Consider the following 20,799-nt stretch of genomic DNA (forward strand, 5'->3'; position numbering starts at 1 on the left):
AGAATCTGTTCACGAAGGAGCTGGGTTGAAGTATCTGAGTATAAAGGCAAGGCCATTGTCACCCAGGATCGTGATAAATGAAGCACACAAAGGACCAATGTGAGTCACTGCAGAGGAGGAGGACCAGGCACCTGCATGGTTGTCTTGACCCAACCCCTTGTCATACCTTCTGCTGCAAGGCCCTTTCCAGGGACTCCACCTTCATTTGCTCCTTCCGGAGTCCAGCATGCAGAGCTGCACTCTCAGCCTTTGCCTTTGTGCGAACCTGAGCAATCTCTTCATTGGCTCTGTTTGTGGTGTTTTGTTTGTGGAATAAAGAAAAAGAAAGAAGATGGTTAACCACTGGCATGGCTAAAGAGTCAGGAGAATAAACATTGCCTCCAGCAGACACAGACTCAAAAGAAATGACTGCATGATCAGCAAAAAGACAAGAATCAGAGACCTACATAAATAAATTTTAATTAATAAAATTCAATTTACATACAATTACTAGGGAAATTCCCATGGCACGCACCAATGGCAGAATTGGTCTTGAGGGCCATGGTGTTTTTCAAATTTGTATTTCATGATAAAAAGAATTATGTAACAGTTTCTACAACAGTTTTAATTTTATTTTAAACCCAGTATAAGAGTGGATGAGTCACTCCAAAGATCATCACAGCTAACCAGTTAGAATACGAACCATTAATATTTATGAGATACAGACCTCAAGGAAGCCACTTTATTAATAAAATAAAAAGGAAATCTTCTTTAAAATTTTTGAGAGAGGGTCTTACTTATCTAGCCTGTATGAGGCCCTGTGTTCAATCTCTAGTACTGAAAATGAAAAATTCTGAATATCAGAAATACCATAAACAGAGTCAAAATATAAATGACAAACTTGAAAAATTATTCACAATTCGCATCACAAAGGGCTGGTGTCTCAAATGTACAAAACATATATACTGACAACAGAAAAGTAGGCAAAGAATAGTCATGCACAGTAAATATTTGAATAGGCAAATAAATGCTGAAATATATTTAGTTTCACTAAGACAAATGCAAATCAAAACCACATGGAATAAATAAAAATTCTGCTTTTTGCTTGCCCTAAAACTTAAAAATCTACACTAAAATACCATTAGTATACTTATTAGATTTGTATAAAATCAATAAGTTGATCTGCTGACAGAGCTGTAGGGAAAATAGATGTTCCCATGCATTATACAGGGGTATAAATGGGTATAAATCTTATGAGTTCAATTTGAAAATAATTACCATAATTGTACATTCACTATCTTTTGGTTCAAGAATTCCTTTTCTATTACATATATTATAAAGATAACTTAAATGCACGTAAAAGGATAATCTACAGGGTTACTTACTGCAGCATTGTTTGTAGCAGCAAAAGATTCTAATTAACCTCAATGTCCAGCAGGACAGAATGTAAATGATACATTCCAATAGTGGAATGCCATGTGGAAGCTCCTCATGGACAGATATGGAAAGAACTTCAAAACTATTGCTACACAAAAAAAGCAAGGTATGCTATTGTCTACAAAAGGAAGAAAAAAGTATATCTAGAAAGAGATATAGAAACTAACTATACTGATTACCTGGAGGGAAGGAAAGGTGAGAACCCAGTATATGGGAGCCAGGAGTGGGAGGGTGATACTGTACACTTTCTTATGTTTTTTAATGTTTTAACTATGTAAAGCAGATGGTTCAAAAATCTCTCTCTCTCTCTCTCTCTCTCTCTCACACACACACACACACACACACACACACACACACACACCCCCGGAGGATGCAAAATAGTAAATTTGTTTTCTTATATATAGGAATACATACAGCAAATGTATAAGTATATATTACTATTTTGATAAAATGAAGTTTCTGCCTCTGTCAAATTCAAATTTACAAGCTCTTACTTGTCTAATTTTTCTTCTGCATGGATTTTCAGGGCCTGATATCTCTGTTCCTCTTGTTTAACTCTGGCTAAGTAATCCTGAGCACATTTTTTCAAGGCTTCTTCATTCTGTTCCATAGTGAAAATTAAAAGTAAACAGGTCATTTCATTTTTCTTCTACTAGTAATATACCATGTATCAGAGTCATGGTGTTAAAAAAATGGGAAAATATAATTAACACAGATTATTTTAATCTATACTCCATGGTAATTTGAAATAGGCACATACAAATCTCGTTTAAAAATTCTAGATAATTTCTTTTTTTTACATAACTTCTTTATGAATTAATTTTCAACATCATACAGTAAGGTTCAGTTATACCAGTACATCTCCTTTAGGAAGGCACTTATTCAAAACTAAATAGTGATGTGATTTCTACATTAGTCATATTGTCCAGTCTCCTTTTTAATTTAATAGGAAAATAAAGAATTTCAAAGACTGAAGGTGTAGCTCAGTGGTAGAGCTCTTGCCTAGCATGCATGAGATCCTGGGTTCCACCCCCAGCAGCACTGAAAAAAAGAAAAGAATTTCACTGCTGTAAATGTGTCTTATTATTGTTATTCAACCAAATTATTACATTTAATTTCTTCTAGAATATGCAGCTTAGATTTTTTTCAATGATATGGAGTCCCTTCTACATTTACTAATATTGAAAAGGTGAATAATTAAAAGGAACATTTCTAGAAGCCTCCTGAGGTCCAAGTGTACCAGTTCTTTTCTTTTTTTTTTTTTTTAATGTTTTTTAGTTGTTGATGTACCTTTAATTAATTAATTAATATGTGGTGCTGAGAATGGAACCTAGTGCCTCACATGTTAGGCAAGCACTCTGCCACTGAACCACAACTCCATCCCTATTTCATTTCTTGCACTCCATGCCACACTGTGGCTGTGTCTCAGGTTCACTGGCTTGATCCCCAAAAGTGGAAAAAATACACTTCACAAGAATAGATGATACAAGGCCAATAGGCCCTGAACCCCTGTTAAAAGACTTTTTACTTCCTCAGTGTGATGATCCAGTACCAGCCAGGAGAGAGACAGAAAAGGACACACTACCTTCTTGAACCCTTCCAGCACACCTTTCAGATTCTCGTATCTCCTGAAGAGATCAGAAAGGGACCGCTCCACAGAGTTGAGGTCTGCCAGGGCCTGCTCCTTCTCCATGGTCAGTTGCTGGAAGCTCTTCTGAGAGGTCATGTTTGTCCTTTGTTCATCTTCTGGGAATTGTAAGTCAAAAATAATGGCATGTTTATTCACCAAATAGTGAACTCCCTCTGCGCCAGGTGGTGTTCTCAGTGAGAAGGAACACAGCCATGGGTATTAAAAAAAATTCCCACTCCCAAGGAATTATTTTTTTATTGGGGAGAGACATGGTGAGACGTGATGGGGGTAAAACAAAAAGTGAGAGGGATGAGGAACAGGTGAGTGGGCTGCTGTTTTATAGAGCTGCTCCTCTCAGAGAAGTTTGAACAAAGACCCAAAGAACAGGGTGGGAGCTATGCAGCTTTGGGGAAAATATTACACAGAGGAGACAGCCAAGGCTGAGCTGAGAAGGCATTAGGTGACATGGACAGTCCAAAAAAAAAAAAAAAAAAATCATTTCAGCATTTAAATGCTTAAAGATCTGTCTTGATTTGATTTAGGGAGTCAATCCTTACAAAGTTCATTAGAAAAGGCTCTAAATTCAACACAGGAAGATTAATCACCATTGTTTTGTTAAGGTACCACTGGGTCTGACAGAGGAAAATCAGAATTTATAAGGACACTGTATCAAAACACTCCACCCAGCAGGTATTGGTATGTGTGTGTGGGAGACATCAACACTCTGGGGCAGCATAGAGGGTTTTTCACAGAACAAAAAAAGGAACCCATGTATAGTCAATCCTCATTATTAGAAGTCTATGTTTGCAATTTGTGTACTAGCTTAAATTTATTTGCAATCCCCAAATCAATACTCAAGGGATTTTGAGTATATGACATGTGACTAAAATTTTTATTCACCTGTTGCTCATGTTCTCATTTGAGGGCAAACAGGGATGCTATGCCCTGTTTCATACTATAAACAAAGATCCTTTTCAAGTGTTGTACTTAGTGTCACATTTTGTATTTTTGTGCTTTGAGTTGGTGACCTTGCTTTTTAAAATGACCCCAAAGGTGGTGCTGTTGTGCTATCTAGTGTTACTAAGCATAACAAGGTATGATGTGCCTTAAAATACATGTGTCAGGTAAGTTTTGTTCAGATGTGAATCAAAGCCCTGTTGAACATGAATTCAATGTTAAAAAATCAAGAACATATCTTAAGTAAGGTGTCTTTAAGCAGAAACACATATAAGACAAGATTATGTATTGATCAGTTGATGTAAATATTGCGACCAGAGGCTCACAGGAACCTAGTCCTATTTTTCCCCCAGGAGTGTGCTTCAGTATCCACCAATTCAACATTTGCAGCAACTCTGTAGAATATGCCTACCATGGAAATGAGATAAGTGATGAACAAACTGAAGTTTGTATTAAGATCTGAAAATTGCCCATGGGTTTTGCTATGGTCTGAATGTTTATGCTGTCTGTCCCCCTATTCATTTGGTTGAAACCTAATCCCCAATGTGATAGTGTTGGAAGTGGGGACTGTGAAGGTAAATGAGGCAAAGACAGGACCAATGTCCTTGTACTGCATGTTCGTAGTCATATGTGGAAACTAAATAAATTGATTTCACAGAAGTAGAAAGTATAATAGTGGTTTCCAGAGGCTGGGAATGGGAGGGAAGGAAAGAGGGATGTTAGATAACAGGTCCCAAAATATAGTTATATAGGAGGAATCAGGTCTAGTGTTCTATAGTATAGTGGAGTGACTATAATTTATAACAATTTATTATTTATTTTTATAAAGAATGAGGACACAGGAGTTCAAAGGTTCCCAGCACAGAGAAATGTTTGAGATGGATATGTGAATTACCCTGATTAGATCACTGCATACTGTATTCATGGATCAAATTATCACAGTGTACCCCAAAGATACGGACAATTATTATGTGTCACTTGAAGCAGGCAGACCACGAAGAGCTAGCTAGCCCCTTCAGCTGCCAGGTGAGGATAAAGAAAGAAGGCCTTGGCTATAAGGAACAGGCCCATGCCAGACACTGGAACTCCCAGAACCTTATTTTGGACTCCCCAGCCTTCAGAACTGCAAGAAATAATGCTGGTTTACCCAGTTACCTAGCTTATGGTACCTTGTTAAGGCAGCCTGAACAGACTCAGATTCTATGGCTCATGCCCTAGGGAAAAAATCTCCTTACCAATCATTTGGGCAATGGTCTTTTCATATTCAGCCACAATTTTCCTAAATAGAAAATGAATTATCAGAAAGAATTTTCAAACAATGGAACTTAGAGAAATGCTGCCCCCAAACAAACTCATTAACATATATTGACAAATTTACATAACAGGGTCTCATTGTGTCTAGTCTTGAACTTCCTGTCTCATCTCCCAAGTAGCTGGAACTACAGTCCTATGCCATTTCATCCAGCTAAAATGTTTCTTAAATGCAGACTGCACATGCATGAATTATGTATGTTTTTTCCTTCTCTTCTTCGATGCCATCTTTAGTTATTTAATGGCACATAATTCTCTACAGAATAAGCAGGAAAAATTAAAAGATTTCAATTTAAGGTCAATTTTGTTTCCTTTTAACATGCTACTTACAATCTATGTGATGATTATGTAATTTGAAGCTACCATGTATAACTATTTTAAAATATTATGGATTTTGTTGGTCCAATGGCACATGCTTATAATTATAGCTATTTGATGTAAGGGAGGTGCTGAGGCAGGAGGATCACAAGATCAAGGTCAGTCAGGGCAACTTAGTGAGGCCCTGTCTCAAAATAAGAAATAAAAAAGGTTTGGGAGGCAGTACTCAACTCAGCGGTTGAGTACTTCTAGGTTCAACCCCCACTGAATTTTAGTGCCTCCATCCTTGATGTTATCAATAAATCTTATTATTCTGTGTTCCAAATGGATATTTTTGCACAAATTTGTCTATTTTAAAAAGACAAGAATTGTGTGAACATTGCTTACATGTAATATTCTGAACAACCAAGATTATTTGAATATATAACTAGTCAGTAGTAACTCATGAAATGACATTCTCAATTGCAAAGTAAGGCAATCTCAAATCAATGCCCTCATATTCCCAACAGCTGGTTCTGTGGTGAGCACACACTTCTATACTAGATGTAATAATATTCAAGGCATCTGACCCCCTCCCCCAAGCTTCCAGTCTAACCTCATCTCCAAAACTTCTTGTCGGGTCTCTTCGTATTTTTTCTTCCATTCACTTGCTTCAATCTCTTTAGTGATTATCTAGATGATAATAAAGCTTGGTTTTATCTTATCAATCTACTACAGTTTCAATTTAAGATTGGAGACTGAAAACAATACATGACCAAGCATAACCTGAGGCATTCAATTGACATTAGGAATATAAAACGTTGACATTTGTTCAATCACATTTGGAAAAGTGTACTCTCAGCCACCCAGGATGCTGAAATGTAGACACCAGGGTAAGGGTAAGCAGAATCTCCCAGGAATTTTAGTACAATTCAGCTCTGTAGGCCCAGAAACCCGACGGGGACAGGGCACCAAGTGTAAAGCATCTGATCGACAGAAATTCACCCTAACCAAAGTCACATAATTGCAGACCACCAATTTTCTTTGAGATGCCACAAAACTGCCACAAAATCAGAGTATTCGAAATATGTGTGACCACCACATTCTCTTTCTACAGAGATTTCTCACTAATAAGAATGGAATCAGAACAAGAGGTACAGAAATGGAATGTCCCAGACTGGATACATCCCTCTCTAGGATCCATCACCACAGGAAGGATCTTGCCAGTCAGGCCAAAACCCACACCCATATTTGGGATACTTTTACTATCTGGAAAGACATACTTTCAACTTACCACTCAACTCAAGGAGCCCGGCAGGGCTTGGCTGGGCGCTCACCACTGTCCTTTCACTACCCTTCCTTGGCTGTGTTTCCTCATTCCTGATGGGTACATTCTTTATTTTGGTGTCTTTAATAAGGATCTCAAGAATCTAGAAGCCATCCCGTGTGCTTCAGGAGACAAGGCACATCTTTGCTTTGGTTTAATAGGTGGTCACCTCATAGTATAATTCTCAAGAGGAAGTAATTTTTTTCCATTTATAAGAAAATGAGCCTAGTGGCAGGGGTGGGCCTCTTAAGTACACTGCTCACAAGTTTTGACAACGGGACTGGCTGACATCTCTTGTTACCAGTCTAAAGTTACTTACAGAGTGTTGAAAGACCTGGAGCAAAGGTGCCTAACTTCTTTCATCACAGTGCAAAAGTAAAATTGTTATGCCAACAGAATTATCTTCTTTAAAAAAAGAAAAAGTGGAATCTTCAAGAAACACACAAACCAAACACATAAAATACAGCACAGAAGTACGACAGGAAAGGATGGTAACGGGGCATAACAGTGTCCTCCATATTTTTCAGTTCACCTGAGAAAGGCCTTGTGGCGATCTATTTTGAACAGGCTATTCAGGAAACACAATACAGGAATTGGAGAGCTGAACTGTTTAAAGAATGGATGGAATCAGGAAACAATTTTTTATTGCTACATGCCTAGAATTTAAGGTATTCTTAGGCTGAGCCTCTTAAAATCAATCAGAGCAGAGGTGGCCAAATTAGACACTTAATGCTTCAAGGCTAAAAGTTAAAGGGACCTACCAAATTCTTAAGAATGTTTAAGGGCATTTTCCTCTGGACACCAGACCAGCATATTAGGACTTCAGCACAACACTGAATTTTACAGAGAGCCCTTTATATGAGCTACACAAGCTGTGGGAAATAAGAACTTATAGCCTGGGGCAACTTGAGCCAATGAAGATGGAATCTACTGGTTGGCACGTGGGTTTTACAGAGAAATGGAGTGATAAGCAGACAGACAAGAATGCCATTACCTCTTCTCTTATCAAGGTGAGCACGGCTGTCTTATCTGATTCGCTGAGGCAGATTCCATCCAGGGGGCTCTCACCTCCACAGGCCACAGACACAGGAGCCTTCTCCGTAGAGGACTCGAACAGTCCCTGTGGGGAAAGGTTCACATTTGATACATTCATTCCTCTGTTACTTGTCCCCAAATAATCTTCAATAACTTCCTAAACATGAGACTAGTTAACTAATTATTGGATTATAATCAATCCATTCTCTGGTATCTGGTTTGAACCAAGACTAAACAGAAAGCCCAACATTAACTTAGACCAGGGCTTTTAAACTTTTTGGTTCACTGTGGCCTTACTCTCTTTATATAAAATGTTCAAAACACACATGTAATTTTAGCAAACAGCTTCACAGATCTCAGCCATAGTTCCAGTATAGAAACTCATCTTAGCCAGACGCAGTGGCACACACCTGTAATCCCAATGACTCGGGAGGCTGAGACAGGAGGATCATGAGTTCAAAGCCAGTCTCAGCAAAAGCGAGGTGATAAGTAACTCAGTGAGACCCTGTCTCTAAATAAAATGCAAAATAGGGCTGGGGATGTGGCTCAGTGGTGGAGTGCCCCTGACTGAATTCAATCCCAGTACCCCACCACCAAATAAAAAGAACAGAAACTCATCTTAGACTACAGAAAAGGGAAATGTGAAAACCACTAACCGGCAGTGCCCACCTTCCAGCAGCATTTGAAGGAGGGAAGTCCACCATGCAGAGGTCCAAAGTAATCCCAGTATCTCGTGGTTTTATATCTTGGTAGAAATTTATCACTAGAACCAGGAGGCACTTATGGTAAGCAGTCACTAACTGGCTCTCTAAACCTCATCTCCTTTACTAATTCTCTCATGCATGCTCTTCTCTTTGGGTACAGATTAGATTTAATGGGATACGGCAAAAGTCATGGAACTTAATGTTTCAAAAAGACTCTGGCTTCCTTGTTTTGAGAGTCTATAAAGGCCCAAGTGAAAAGAACCAATATCTCTGCCAACAATCATGTGAGTGAACATGGAAGCAAATCCACCCTAAGTCAAATCCAGGAATGACCACAGCCCTGATTAATACCTTGATCATGAAAGACTCTCATGATCATGGGTCAAGAGGCATCCAGCAGAAGATTCATAACCCGCCAAAACAATAAAATAATAAGTATTTATTGTTTTAAGCTACTGAATTTTGGAGTAATTTGTTACTCCAATAGGGGTGTCCAATACACCCCTGGACAGTAGAACCACCTCATCAACTTGTGATGCCTTCTTTTTCCCTCTTCTCCTTCACTCTCCCCTCCCCTTTTAAAAATATTTTTAAAATATATATTTTTTAGTTGGCAATGGACCTTTATTTATTTATATGCGGTGCTAATAATCGAACCCAGTGCCTTGCATGTGCTAGGCAAGTGCTCTGCCGCTGAGTCACAACCCCAGCCCTCCCCTCCCATTTCCATACCAGGGATTTAACCCAAAGGCACTCTACCACTGGGCTACATCCCCAGCCCTTTCAAAAATATTTGAGGGTGGGGGTTGTAGCTCAGTGGTACAGTGCTTACCTAGCATGCGTGAGACCCTGGGTTCGATCCTCAGCACCACATAATTAAATAAATAAAATAAAGGTATTGTGTCCAAACAAAAAAAAAAAATTTTTAATTTTTTGAGATAGGGTCTAAGTTACCCAGTCTGTCCTCGAATTTGCAATCCTCCTGCCTCAGCTACCAAGTAGCTACTAAGAGTCTTCTTAGCAAGGAAATACTAATATTCATTCTAGAGTTCAGTATCTCATTCATTTGTGGAGGGGATAAATGAGTTCAGTCAGCTTGCTCACGTCAACTTAATGCTAACAAATATGTCTGGAAGAGGCAGCATTCTTAGTTGGACATAGAAGATCAGACCTGAGAAGTTGGTCACTGTATTCAGGCTAGTGGCTCTGCAGCCTGCCAGCTCTCTCCTGGCCATAAGCCATAAGCCTCACCTCTCAAAATGCAGCAGTTCTTAAGAGGTGATCAGGGAAAGAATTTATGCTGTGACCTATTTCGGTTACCATTCCCAGTCTCCTAGGACTAAAACTTTTGAATTCCTCAGTCCTTTCTTTGTTTGTATGTTTTATTTTACAGTATTGGGGATCTCACAAATGCTTGGAAAGCACTCTACCACTGAGGACATCCCTAATAATTTTCAAACTTTAAGACAGTCTTATTAAATTGCCCAGGTTGGCCTCAAACTTGTGATCCTACTGCCTTAGCCTCCCCAGTAGCTGAGATTATAGGTGTGTGCCACCATGCCCATCCCTTAGTCCTTTATATTGTTTATCAAACAGGGTAGAAAATCTACCAAATTTACTATCACAAAGAATTAGCCAGGTGGGTGTGGAGGTGCACACCTATAAGCCCAATGGTTGGGAAGTCTGAGGCAGGAGGATCAAAAACTCAAAAGCCAGCCTCACCAATTTAGTAAGGCCCAAGCAACTTAGACCTGTCTCAAAATATAAAAAGTACTAGGGATGTTACTCAGTGGTAAAGTGCCCTCGGTTCAATACTCAGTACCCTCCCCGAAAATATTGACCAGACAATCTCTTTTAGAACTGGGCTAGAATCTAATTCTTCGTTTTGTTTTGTTTTGTTTTGTTTTAATTGAAGTACTAGGGACCAAACCCTGGGCCTTGCACTAGCTAGGCAAGCACTCTACCACTGAGTTGTATCACCTATCCATTTTATATTTAGAGAAAGGGGCTCTCAAAGCACCCAGGTTGGCCTCAAACTTTTGATCCTCCTGACTTGGTCTCTCAAGTAGCCAGGATTAAAGGGGTGAGTTATCACAACCAGATCTAAATAAAAACTTAATAAAGATGACTGAATTAATCAGTAATTCTCCCAAAGGGGTCTAGTTTCATGTTCCCTGGTCCTTTTCCTGGATCCTCAGGGCATTTACAATTGAGGGCCAAAAAATAACTGTCTAAGGATAACAGAGCTGAATGACTTCTTGGTTGCAAATCTACAGTGAACACAGATGTCACGAAGTAATTCCCTTAGCTGATGTCCCTGCAGTGGGAGAATCAACACCACTGATCTGTCTGCATTGTGCTGCTGACTGTGCTCATTCCATCATTTGTTCTTGAGTCCTCAGAACAGTACCAGCTCCCACCACTAATCTAACAAAGACATACTTAGAAAACCACATAAACTCAAACTTTAATAACTTTAAAACTTCTTAAAAACAAAAACAACCCTGCCAACTCCTAAATGAAGTGCTGCAGACTAACAGCTGAAAAGCAAGATGAGACTTAATCTTGACCACTTACTGTACTCTAGCTTTATTTTGTCCCAGTCACCACTACCACTAGGCACAAGACTGCAACAGGAAAGTACTTTGAAGCATCACAGAGGCTTAAACTACATACTAGACTACACAGATTTCTTTATTAATTGTTTTGAAGACTGAAATTGTTCTTTTTGGGGTTTTTTTTTGCAAAGCTGGGGATCAACCCCAGGCACCTTATGTATGCTAGGCAAATGTTCTACCACTGAGCTACTTCCCCAACCTTTAGAGTGACAATTTATTATACACTGTTAATTCAACATTTTAAAGAAGTAGAAATTAATTTGTCAGCAAGTTCAAGTATAGTTATTTTTAGGAGGTCACAGCAGACATATCATCTATGTCCTTCACCAGCAGGCTCTAAAGACAAGTATTCTTTACTCTTCTTTTTTACTCCTGCACCCTCTCCTTTGGTTTCCTATCAACATTCTCTACCTTAGAGTAGCCTAGCTTGTTATAGCTTGAATATTCCATGTTATCACTTCCTTTTCTCCTCATACAGATATATGCTACTCATTTTACAGATGAATAAGTTGAGAATCAGGAAGTTTAAACAGTTTGTTTCAAGAACCGCAAAAATCTGCAGCCATGCAGACCAATGCCTTGTTCCACTCAACACACCCCTCTTCAATCGCCCTTTCACTATTTTTACACACCAAAAATATTAGGAAGTTTTGCTATTGTATTTGTAAAATTTCAAAAGGAACCAGTTCCCCAAGTTGTACAATCAGGTTGCTTTGGTAGTAGGGTGTGGAGTTTTTCTTTCACAGATGAGCCAACTGAGGCTTTAGCCCTTGAGAGGCTGCACTGGGATCAGATGACCTCATTCTCCAGAAAGCTGAGGATCACATAAGTTTCTGGGGGAAAGTGATTTTGTCTAGAAACAAATGCCACTAAAGGTGTGAAACCCTACTGAGGGGACAATGCTTTCTGATTTCCCACATGTTGTGAGTATGTTCTTCCTTCTGACTTTCTATCCATGCTTCTACAGGCTCCTCCTCCACCCACCCACAAGAGGTTAGAAGGTTCATTCTCTATTATATAGGAAAATACTAGGGATCAAGGCACAACAGTGAATCATAAAAGCAATTTAGTGGCACCAAAAATCTACACTTAAAAAAAAAGAAAGAAGACAATAGGAAATATCAAAGCAAATCACATGAAGAGTGGCAAATAATTGTGTAATTTGTTTTATAAATATGCAAATGCATGTGCCATGACATGTATATGGGTCAAGTATTGAAATGTATTTTTACTGTGGATCAAAGTAAAGTGTTTCAATCTCAAATTCATTTGCTTCACAGCATCAATTATTACCTGTGTCCTATGGTCCCTTAGAATTATTAAAGTCAACCCAGACTTTTCTTGAGCTCATGTTCTATATCCATAACTGCCTAAAGGATATAAGGACTGAGAAAATGGTCACATGGATAACTTAAAGGCGCATATCTAAAAATTAACTCTACAATTCTGCCCTCTATTTTACTGATTCCTACATCCAGCAATATTTATGGTGGTGGATCCTGGGGTGTAGCAGCCAATAATATAGTCACAGTGCCCCCCATCCCATGCTTATAATCTTATAGGGAATCAGGGAGAACAGGGAAATGGCTCAAAGAGGTAGGTCACAGAACTTTAAAAAAAAAAAATTCCACACAGGGAGTGTCAAGTGTGGAGAATCATGCAGACCATAATAAGTCTGAACACATCCTTAAGATAGGGGAAGCCCATGGGGAGCTTTACGCAAGGAATAAAGTGTTTAGTTTTGTGTTTAAAACACATTATGCTGACTTATGCCAAAGGATGAGAGACTACGCCTGGAAACAGAAAGACACATTAAAAACTGCCACCATCATAAAAATGGGACCAGTAATAGCCATGGGCTGAGAAAGAGGAGATGGGTTTATGATATGTTCTGGAAATAAAAGCCACATATCTTGACTGGGAGCAAGGGGGAGGAAGGAGTAAAAAATGACATCAAGATTTGTGACAACTAGGCAGAAAGTGGTACCATATGTTACAAGGCCCCTTTGGGCCTTATCCAGCAATAATGACCACCTGGATACTCAGGGCAACAACCAAGCAGCCTTAATTTTCTCTCATTACCACCCCTACCCCAGCCACCATGTACGTCATGTCACCAAGCAGCAACATTTCTACCTGCTAACCCTCTTCCAGCCTCCATTGCATTTACTAAACTGTAACTAGTCACACTGTTTCTTGCTTAAAACTTTCACACGTTTACCAATTTTACCAAATTTCAAACCTCCTGGTAGTGTATCTATATTCCCTGATTACTTGCCTCTTGCTGTCCAAATGCACAGTATCCTCCAGTCACATGAGATTATTAATATTCATAATTCCTTATAAAATTCATACTTCTTCCTGATCTCTGACTTTACATAGGCCAACACTCCTACCTGTAATGCACTTTCTTGCCTTATCTGCCTGGCCAATGCTATTCCCCCTTTAGAATGTACTGAAATGGAGAAAACTGGCAAACATTACCTTAATCAAGTGATCAAATTAACTCTACCAAAAAAAAGGGAACACATTGACATCTACATCATTATTTCTGCTAAATCTGTGCCAAAGACAAATAAAATGAATTTAGTCATGAAAAAGCATCGAAGGAACCCAAATTGAAAGATGTACTTTACAATTAACAGAACAGAACTCTTCAAAACTGTCAAGGTCATTAGAGACAAAGACTGAGGAACTGTCACAGATGAAGGGAGACTAAGTATATTATAGCTAAATGCAAAATGGGATCCTGTGCTGAAGCCTGCACCAGAATAAGGACATCAGTGGGACAATTGCAAAAATTCTGAAAAAGTGCTATTAATTAATAGCACTGTGTCAGTGTTACTATATTAGTGATTTTGATAAGTGTATTGTATATAAAATGTTAAAGATTTGAAGAAAATGGGTAAGATATAGGAATTTTTTGTACTATTTTTATATATCTAAAAAAAGTAAAGAGATAAAAAAAGATTTTTGTGACTGGGTGCGGTGGCATCAGCTACTCAGGAGGCTGAGATCAAAGGATAGCAAGTTTGAGGTGAGTCTGGGCAATTTAGTGAAACCCTACTTAAAAAATAAAAAAAAGTACTCACTTCAGCAGCACATATACTAAAAGTGGAACAATATGGAGAAGATATGCATGGCACTTGTGCAAATATGGCATGCAAATTCGTGAAGCATTCCATATTTTTGCTTCTTGATGTTCACAGACAGGGAAACAGTCTCATTTAAACAATGCACCTTAGTGAACTGAGGACCATTCTGGCTTTAAACCCCATTCCTAGATCTTCCTCTCTCTCCTTTTTGCCAGCTTTGGGGTGGGAAGTGGGTACTGGGGATTGAACTCAGGGGCATTCGGCCACTGAGCCATATCCCCAGCCCTATTTTGTATTTTATTTAGAGATAGGATCTCGCTGAGTCACTTAATTAGCACCTCACTGTTGGTGAGGCTGGCTTTGAACTCTGGATTCTCCTGCATTAGCCTACAGAGCCACTAGGATTATACATGTGCGTCACTGTTCCTAGCTTCCTCTCTCTTTTTAAAAAAATTATTTATTTATTTTTTATTGAACCAACTTGTCTCAAAAAAAAAAAAAAGAGGAGAATGGGGGCTCCTGGGGATGTAGCTCAATAATAGAGGGCCCCTGGGTTCGATTCCCAGTACTGAAAAAACCTTTTTTGCTTTTAATTAGTTCATATCCAACCTCAACACCTGCCATGTAGTCAGACAGTCCTGGCTCCCACAGCCCCTGAAACACATTCTGTTACAACATTTTCACAGGGTATTGTTGGTTTGCATTTTGTATCTACTATCAGTACACTTCAACAGAAATATACTGGAAGTCATATGGACCTTTTTTTTTTTTTTTTTTTTTTTTGCGGTGCTGGGGATTGAACCCAGGGCCTTGTGCTTGTGAGGCAGGCACTCTACCAACTGAGCTATATCCCCAGCCCTGAACCTTTTAATTTTCAAGTAGCCACAACAAAAAAGAAAAAGAAAAAGGTGGAACTAATTTTAATAATATAGTCTAGTTAACTCTATATATCCAAAATATCATCTTACCCTATAGTCAATATAAAAAGTTACTGTGACATTTGATATTCCATTTTGAAGGGTAATAAGTCTTTTAATATGGTTTGTATTTCAAACATACAGGGCATCTCAATTCAGACTAGCTACAGTTCAAGCACTCAACAGTCAAATGTGGCTACTGGCTATTGTACAGAACATTATGCATAAACTATGAGTTCTTTGTGTGAAGAAAATGTGTCATATGTATATATGAAATACACAATTTCATCATCATTACCTAACAACGACTAGAATTTAACAAATTAACATGGCTTCAAATCAAATACTGAAGAAAATCAGAGTTCCACCTCGTCCATCCAAATTTGCAAACTTACAAGCACAGCAGATCCGTCTTTTTCCATCTTCTGGCACGATTCTTTCTCTACATCTAAAACAGAAAGTCATTTTTATAGTTATTCCAAGAAGCTCCTTTCCTTCCTAGTGAAAGACTTGTGAACTTCAGTATAGGCCCAAAGTGACTACAAACACACCAACAATGTTTTGAGACTTTAAAAGGAGTACTTGCATTCTGTTGAGTTCTGTCTGTTTAGTGTTAAAAAGTCATCAACAGAATGTCAACGGTCAGACAGAAAGAATATCAAGGCTGCCCCCTTGTGACCACTGAAAAGTTCAGCAAATGAGTCGTACTAACCATGGTATTATTTCAGGAAGAGGAAACTATAACACTGAGTGTTATTGTATTACCAAGTCTAAGTGAATTTAAATTCCAGCCCAGAAGGACTCACTCTCAATCTAATTAATATAGCATATAAAATATGAAGTTTTAAATTTTGAGTCTGCAAAACTGTTTATTATCTTCTCTACACCCTCTAAATGGTTACCTTTTGTGAAGTCTATTTTTCCGTCTACCACCAGAAGTGACATTGTAATAAAATCAAACAAACAAATAAAAAACCAAAACAAAGTATGTCCTCAATGAAGAAAATCTAATGATACTGAAAAGTATTCCAAAATTTAAAGCTACAATCCTCTATGTAGCAATAATTAAATATTATTTTGATCAACAGTTATTTGAAACACATGTTTTAAGTCACTCTTCCTGCTAAAAACCCTTCCAAGTCTCCCCACACCAGTAAGTTCAGGCCCAAATTCCTCACTAAAACCTCATTTTCCCATTTGCCCTGTACTCACAAAAAGCTAGTGAGGCTGTACCAACACAGAAGGTTCCCGCCCATCACTGTGAGTTTCTTGCTTCCAGAAGAACACCCATGTATGTATCCATCAAGACACACCTCCAAGGTGACTCTCTCCAGCCAACAGTCTTGGATTTCAGTACCAGAGCCTGTAACACCACTATGTCTCCAATGACCACAGCTCTGGTGTGCTCCTTTGATAGAGCTAAGTTACAGTTTAACAGCCTGTTTAAATCTTTTGCACTTTCCAAAGCCAAATAGCTTATTTACCAACTTTGAGGACTGCACTATTATCTAATAGAAATTCCTCTTCAGGGTATTTCCTCCAGTAGGAAAAAATATATTTCAACAAATATTTACCGTGTACTTGTGTCAAAGGAAATTCAAAGACATACCTCTAGGAAGCCCTAACGTGGAGACAAATAAGGCAGATATAAAAGCCACCCTCCTACAATGACTGTACAGCACTGGTGCTATGGAATTGGAAGGGTAAGAATAAACATGGCAGGAACAGAGGGCATACTGGGATCCAAGAAACATTCAGAGAGACCTGGAAGAACAGGTGGAATTTATGTAGGAAATGTCAAAGAAAGTAACTTCAGATATGTACAAGAAACAAGTATGGGTATGAGTACTAAGAATTAACCTTGAGAAACTAGGGTAAAAGGAGTAATGGTGAAGAAGGCCTTAGAGAAAGAAACCAGGAACAATGCTCAGTATACTTGGGTTATGCAAGGGGCTATAGCTTGGATCTTTAATGTCCACCAAAGGGTTGGTCCCTAGGATAGTACTGTTGGAAGATAGCAAAATCTTAAATAAGTGGGGCCTAGTGGAAAGTTCTTAGGTCACTGGGGGTGTGCTCTTGAAAGAGACTGTGGGACTCCACCCTCTTTCTTATCTCTTTTGCTTCCTGGCCATAAGGTGAGCAGTTGTGCTCCATCACATTCTCCCCACCACTGGGCTTGGGCAACTCCAGCCACAGGCCTAAAAGCCATGGGCCACCTGATCATGGACTGAAACCGCTAAAAGCCAAAATAAAACTTTTCCCTTTATAAGCTGATTATCTCAGTTAATTGTCATAGTAATAGTAAACTGAGTAAGACGGATGGGAAACTAAGGCCTGGGGTGCTAGGAGGTGGCTGAGGAGAATAATTTGCTCAAAGTTCATTTTCTTTGTTCTGTTATCTTTGATGCAGATGTCAGAGCATGACTTTCTAAACGCTAAGAAAAAGCCTACAGTTAAATTGTGTTGCTTAAGAAAATCTAAGTTTTTAATAATATTGAATACAGTCAGGAACATGTTTCCAAACCTTTTTCATAAGTTAAGTTTAAGGTCACAGATGTTATATGGAACCTAAAATAGGATCTTCATTCTAAAGTGACATGAAGAGTCCTCCTATAGGAAGAGGCTTCAGTCCAAGTTAGTTGAGGTTTTTCATTAGAAAACTGGGGAGGATTTTACAAGGTACTGGTCAATTTCAATTTGTTGCACCTGTAACAAACTTATAGTAGCCTAGTACAATGAAAATAATCATTCTACACTTTAGCACTACAGTTTAAAGGTCGTAAAAACAGACTGCTTAGGTTCCAATTAATTCTACCATTTTCTGACAGTGTTCAGAGCACATTGCCCCCCAAATATGGTACCTCATCATTTGAGGAAGCAGGAAGGTCTGTCCTCCTCCCCTGATCCAGGCTGTAAAAGAATTCTTTGATCTTCCCCTGATAACAGGTCATAAGACCCTTGTTCCAGAGAGGTACTCCCAATATTCAGAGGAAAAGAGCATTCTCATCCTCGAAGACAGAGACACTGAGAGGAATCTCAACAAAGAGGCCCTGCTATAAGTTCTCTGCAGATCTACTGTTTTGTCCTCTAATTGTACTTTCGTATAACTATCCATAAAAACAGTCTTCCCTGTATCTTTGGGTCTTCATTTTGAAATGCTCTTGTGCCTTGTAAAACTTGGATAAAATAAATCTGTATGTTTTTCTCATTAGTCTGTCTTTTGTTATAGAGAGATCTCAGCTAGGAACCTTGCAACGAGAAAGGAAAAAATATCCCTTTCCTCTCCTACACTAGCCAAGTGACCTTGGTCAAGTTAGCTTCTGTGCCTCACTTTGTTTCTCTGAAGAATAATAAAAAGAGCAGCAGTTAGTGAGGAGTAAGGAGTTAGTATATGCAAAGAACTTGGAACAAGGCCTGCACAAGGAAAGGCACTATACGTGCTAATTGTTATCATTTCTGGACGTTAAACAGTGAGCACAATAATTACAAAGAATTATGACATATTTATAGGCCACCATTAATACAAAGTTATAAGGAAATACAAGCAATAGTGTCTTGAACATAATTTCACACTCATCCTTATGTCCCTAGTACTTCAAAAAGCACTTTCCTGTGTCTCTTTTCTAGATAAAGCAAAGTGTAGATCAGCATTCTAAATCCATCTCTCAAGTGACCCAATTCTCTTATCTAGGGTACCTCTTACTTTTAGGCATTTCTATGCTTATGTAGATAGGAAAGATGAAGATATGCTTCCATACCTGCTTCTGAGGATGAAAACGCATGATTTATGGTAGACACAGGAACATTGGAACATTCAAAGTACTCCACGTCTTCCTCTGGCTCACCTTTCACCTCGGCCCCAGTTGATTTCTGACCACATGATGTGGATGCCAGTTTCTCCTCATCGGTAGCATGGCCATCCCTATTGGAAATGTCTGAAATCTGGGAGATCACTGCCCCTTCATCCTGGGAAAAGCAACAAAGAGACTACCTATTAGGAAGGCAAACAATGGGGAAAAGTGACACTCCAGGAATGGAGCAAGTGGCCACAATACAATGGAATTAATCGCAGAATCAGGTACCAAGGTAGGAGGAAGGTGGAGTCTTTCAATCATGAAATACTATTTTCTCTAGAACCTAGCTTTTGTAGGTTCAAGGTTTGAAAAATCTCAATTTTTCTAGCCCAAATTTATAAGCAAACATTCCAAGAGATTTAAAAACAATGGTTTTCACAAAATTTTTTGCTCAGCTATCTCTTAATTTTTTAAAAATCCATGAATCTCATTGTTTTCAAGTCTCATCTAAAAGCTTCTCAACACAAAAAGTATATTTAAATAATTAATAACAAATATCTTTAAGATAAGTTATCTTTGAATAGTTGCAAAAGATGAAATATCTGGCATATTCTAAATATTGATCTTGTCTAATGCAATTTACTCTAGTGATTTGATACCCAGTGACCCATTTTAAATCTACACAAACAAGTTCTTTAGTGGTCATAAATTTATATTATTCTTTTTCCTTTCTGAATTTGTACTTCCACTCCACTTCCATCAAAAAACTATCCCAATGAAATATACTTATGTGACTAAAAGTCTTTAAAGTTTCCTTCTATTCTATTTCTCTGTTAAAATTTAATTTTTTTTTTCCTTTGACCATAAGCCTCTTAGTTTAAAATTTTTTCTTATGGAGAAAAAAATGTACTAACTAATGCATGATATATCTTTAAAATCGTGCAATTTTTTGTAAGTACTGTCAAACACAAAAGGAGATTGTGTAGCACCAATTAAAAAAACTTTTATAATGCAATAAAAGGTTTATTTTGTTTTGAGCAAAGCAAAAGTAATTTCTCATTGTTCTTGCTGCCTGTTTTGGTAAAATTTGAGAGAGGGCCTTTCATACATTTGTAATAGATGAAGAACAAAATAACTCGTGTTGCAATCCCTCCACCCCTTTCTTAATATTTTAAGCTACACATTAAGTTTCTGGTCCAAATTGTATAGGATGAGTTAAACTTAAATTGATTCTGTTAACCAATATGAGTACATTTCTGTAATTATAGTTATGCTGAAATAAAGGTTAAAAAAAGGATCTCACTACAATCAGATAAACCTGATTTTGTTTCCCAATTACTTCATATAGTCATGGATGGATATTATTTATTGCTAAGATTAAATAAGCATCAGCATCAATTTTGTTCCTGGTTTCCACTTTAATAATCAATAATCAACTTATTTACATAAATAGATACATGAAGCGAAAGAAAAGTTTTATAATAGAAACGTCTTTCAGATCTCTGAACGCTTTCCCAAGTTATGTGCCAAAGATTCTATCATTAGTACTTAGTTTTAATGATCTATCAGCTGACAACTCAGAACCTCCTATCTTATTGAAAGCAATAAACAGGAAAACCACCTGACTTAAAAAAATTATTATTCAGTTAGTAAAGTCAATTACCTTCTGAGAACCTACACCAATATTTCAAATTTTCC

At 38.1% G+C, this 20,799-nt stretch overlaps 1 protein-coding gene across 12 annotated transcripts in view; it reads right to left on the minus strand.

The window, feature by feature from the left end:
- TACC1 (transforming acidic coiled-coil containing protein 1) overlaps nt 1–20,799 on the minus strand; it is a 113,056-nt gene that overhangs the window by 3,806 nt on the left and 88,451 nt on the right. For 7 of the 12 annotated variants that reach the window (XM_079142152.1, XM_079142147.1, XM_079142141.1 and 4 more), the window contains 8 exons: nt 19,066–19,273; nt 15,703–15,755; nt 7,933–8,058; nt 6,228–6,304; nt 5,239–5,282; nt 3,002–3,162; nt 1,911–2,017; nt 167–287 (listed from right to left, as the gene is read on the minus strand). In XM_079142152.1, the coding sequence (XP_078998278.1) occupies nt 167–287; nt 1,911–2,017; nt 3,002–3,162; nt 5,239–5,282; nt 6,228–6,304; nt 7,933–8,058; nt 15,703–15,755; nt 19,066–19,273 (897 nt within the window). The remainder of the gene's footprint in view (nt 1–166; nt 288–1,910; nt 2,018–3,001; nt 3,163–5,238; nt 5,283–6,227; nt 6,305–7,932; nt 8,059–15,702; nt 15,756–19,065; nt 19,274–20,799) is intronic. The other 5 variants (XM_079142145.1, XM_079142148.1, XM_079142143.1 and 2 more) reach the window with 1 other exon arrangement.

The sequence above is a fragment of the Sciurus vulgaris genome (genome assembly GCF_902686455.1).
Source record: "Sciurus vulgaris genome assembly, chromosome: 5".
Taxonomy (NCBI): domain Eukaryota; kingdom Metazoa; phylum Chordata; class Mammalia; order Rodentia; family Sciuridae; genus Sciurus; species Sciurus vulgaris.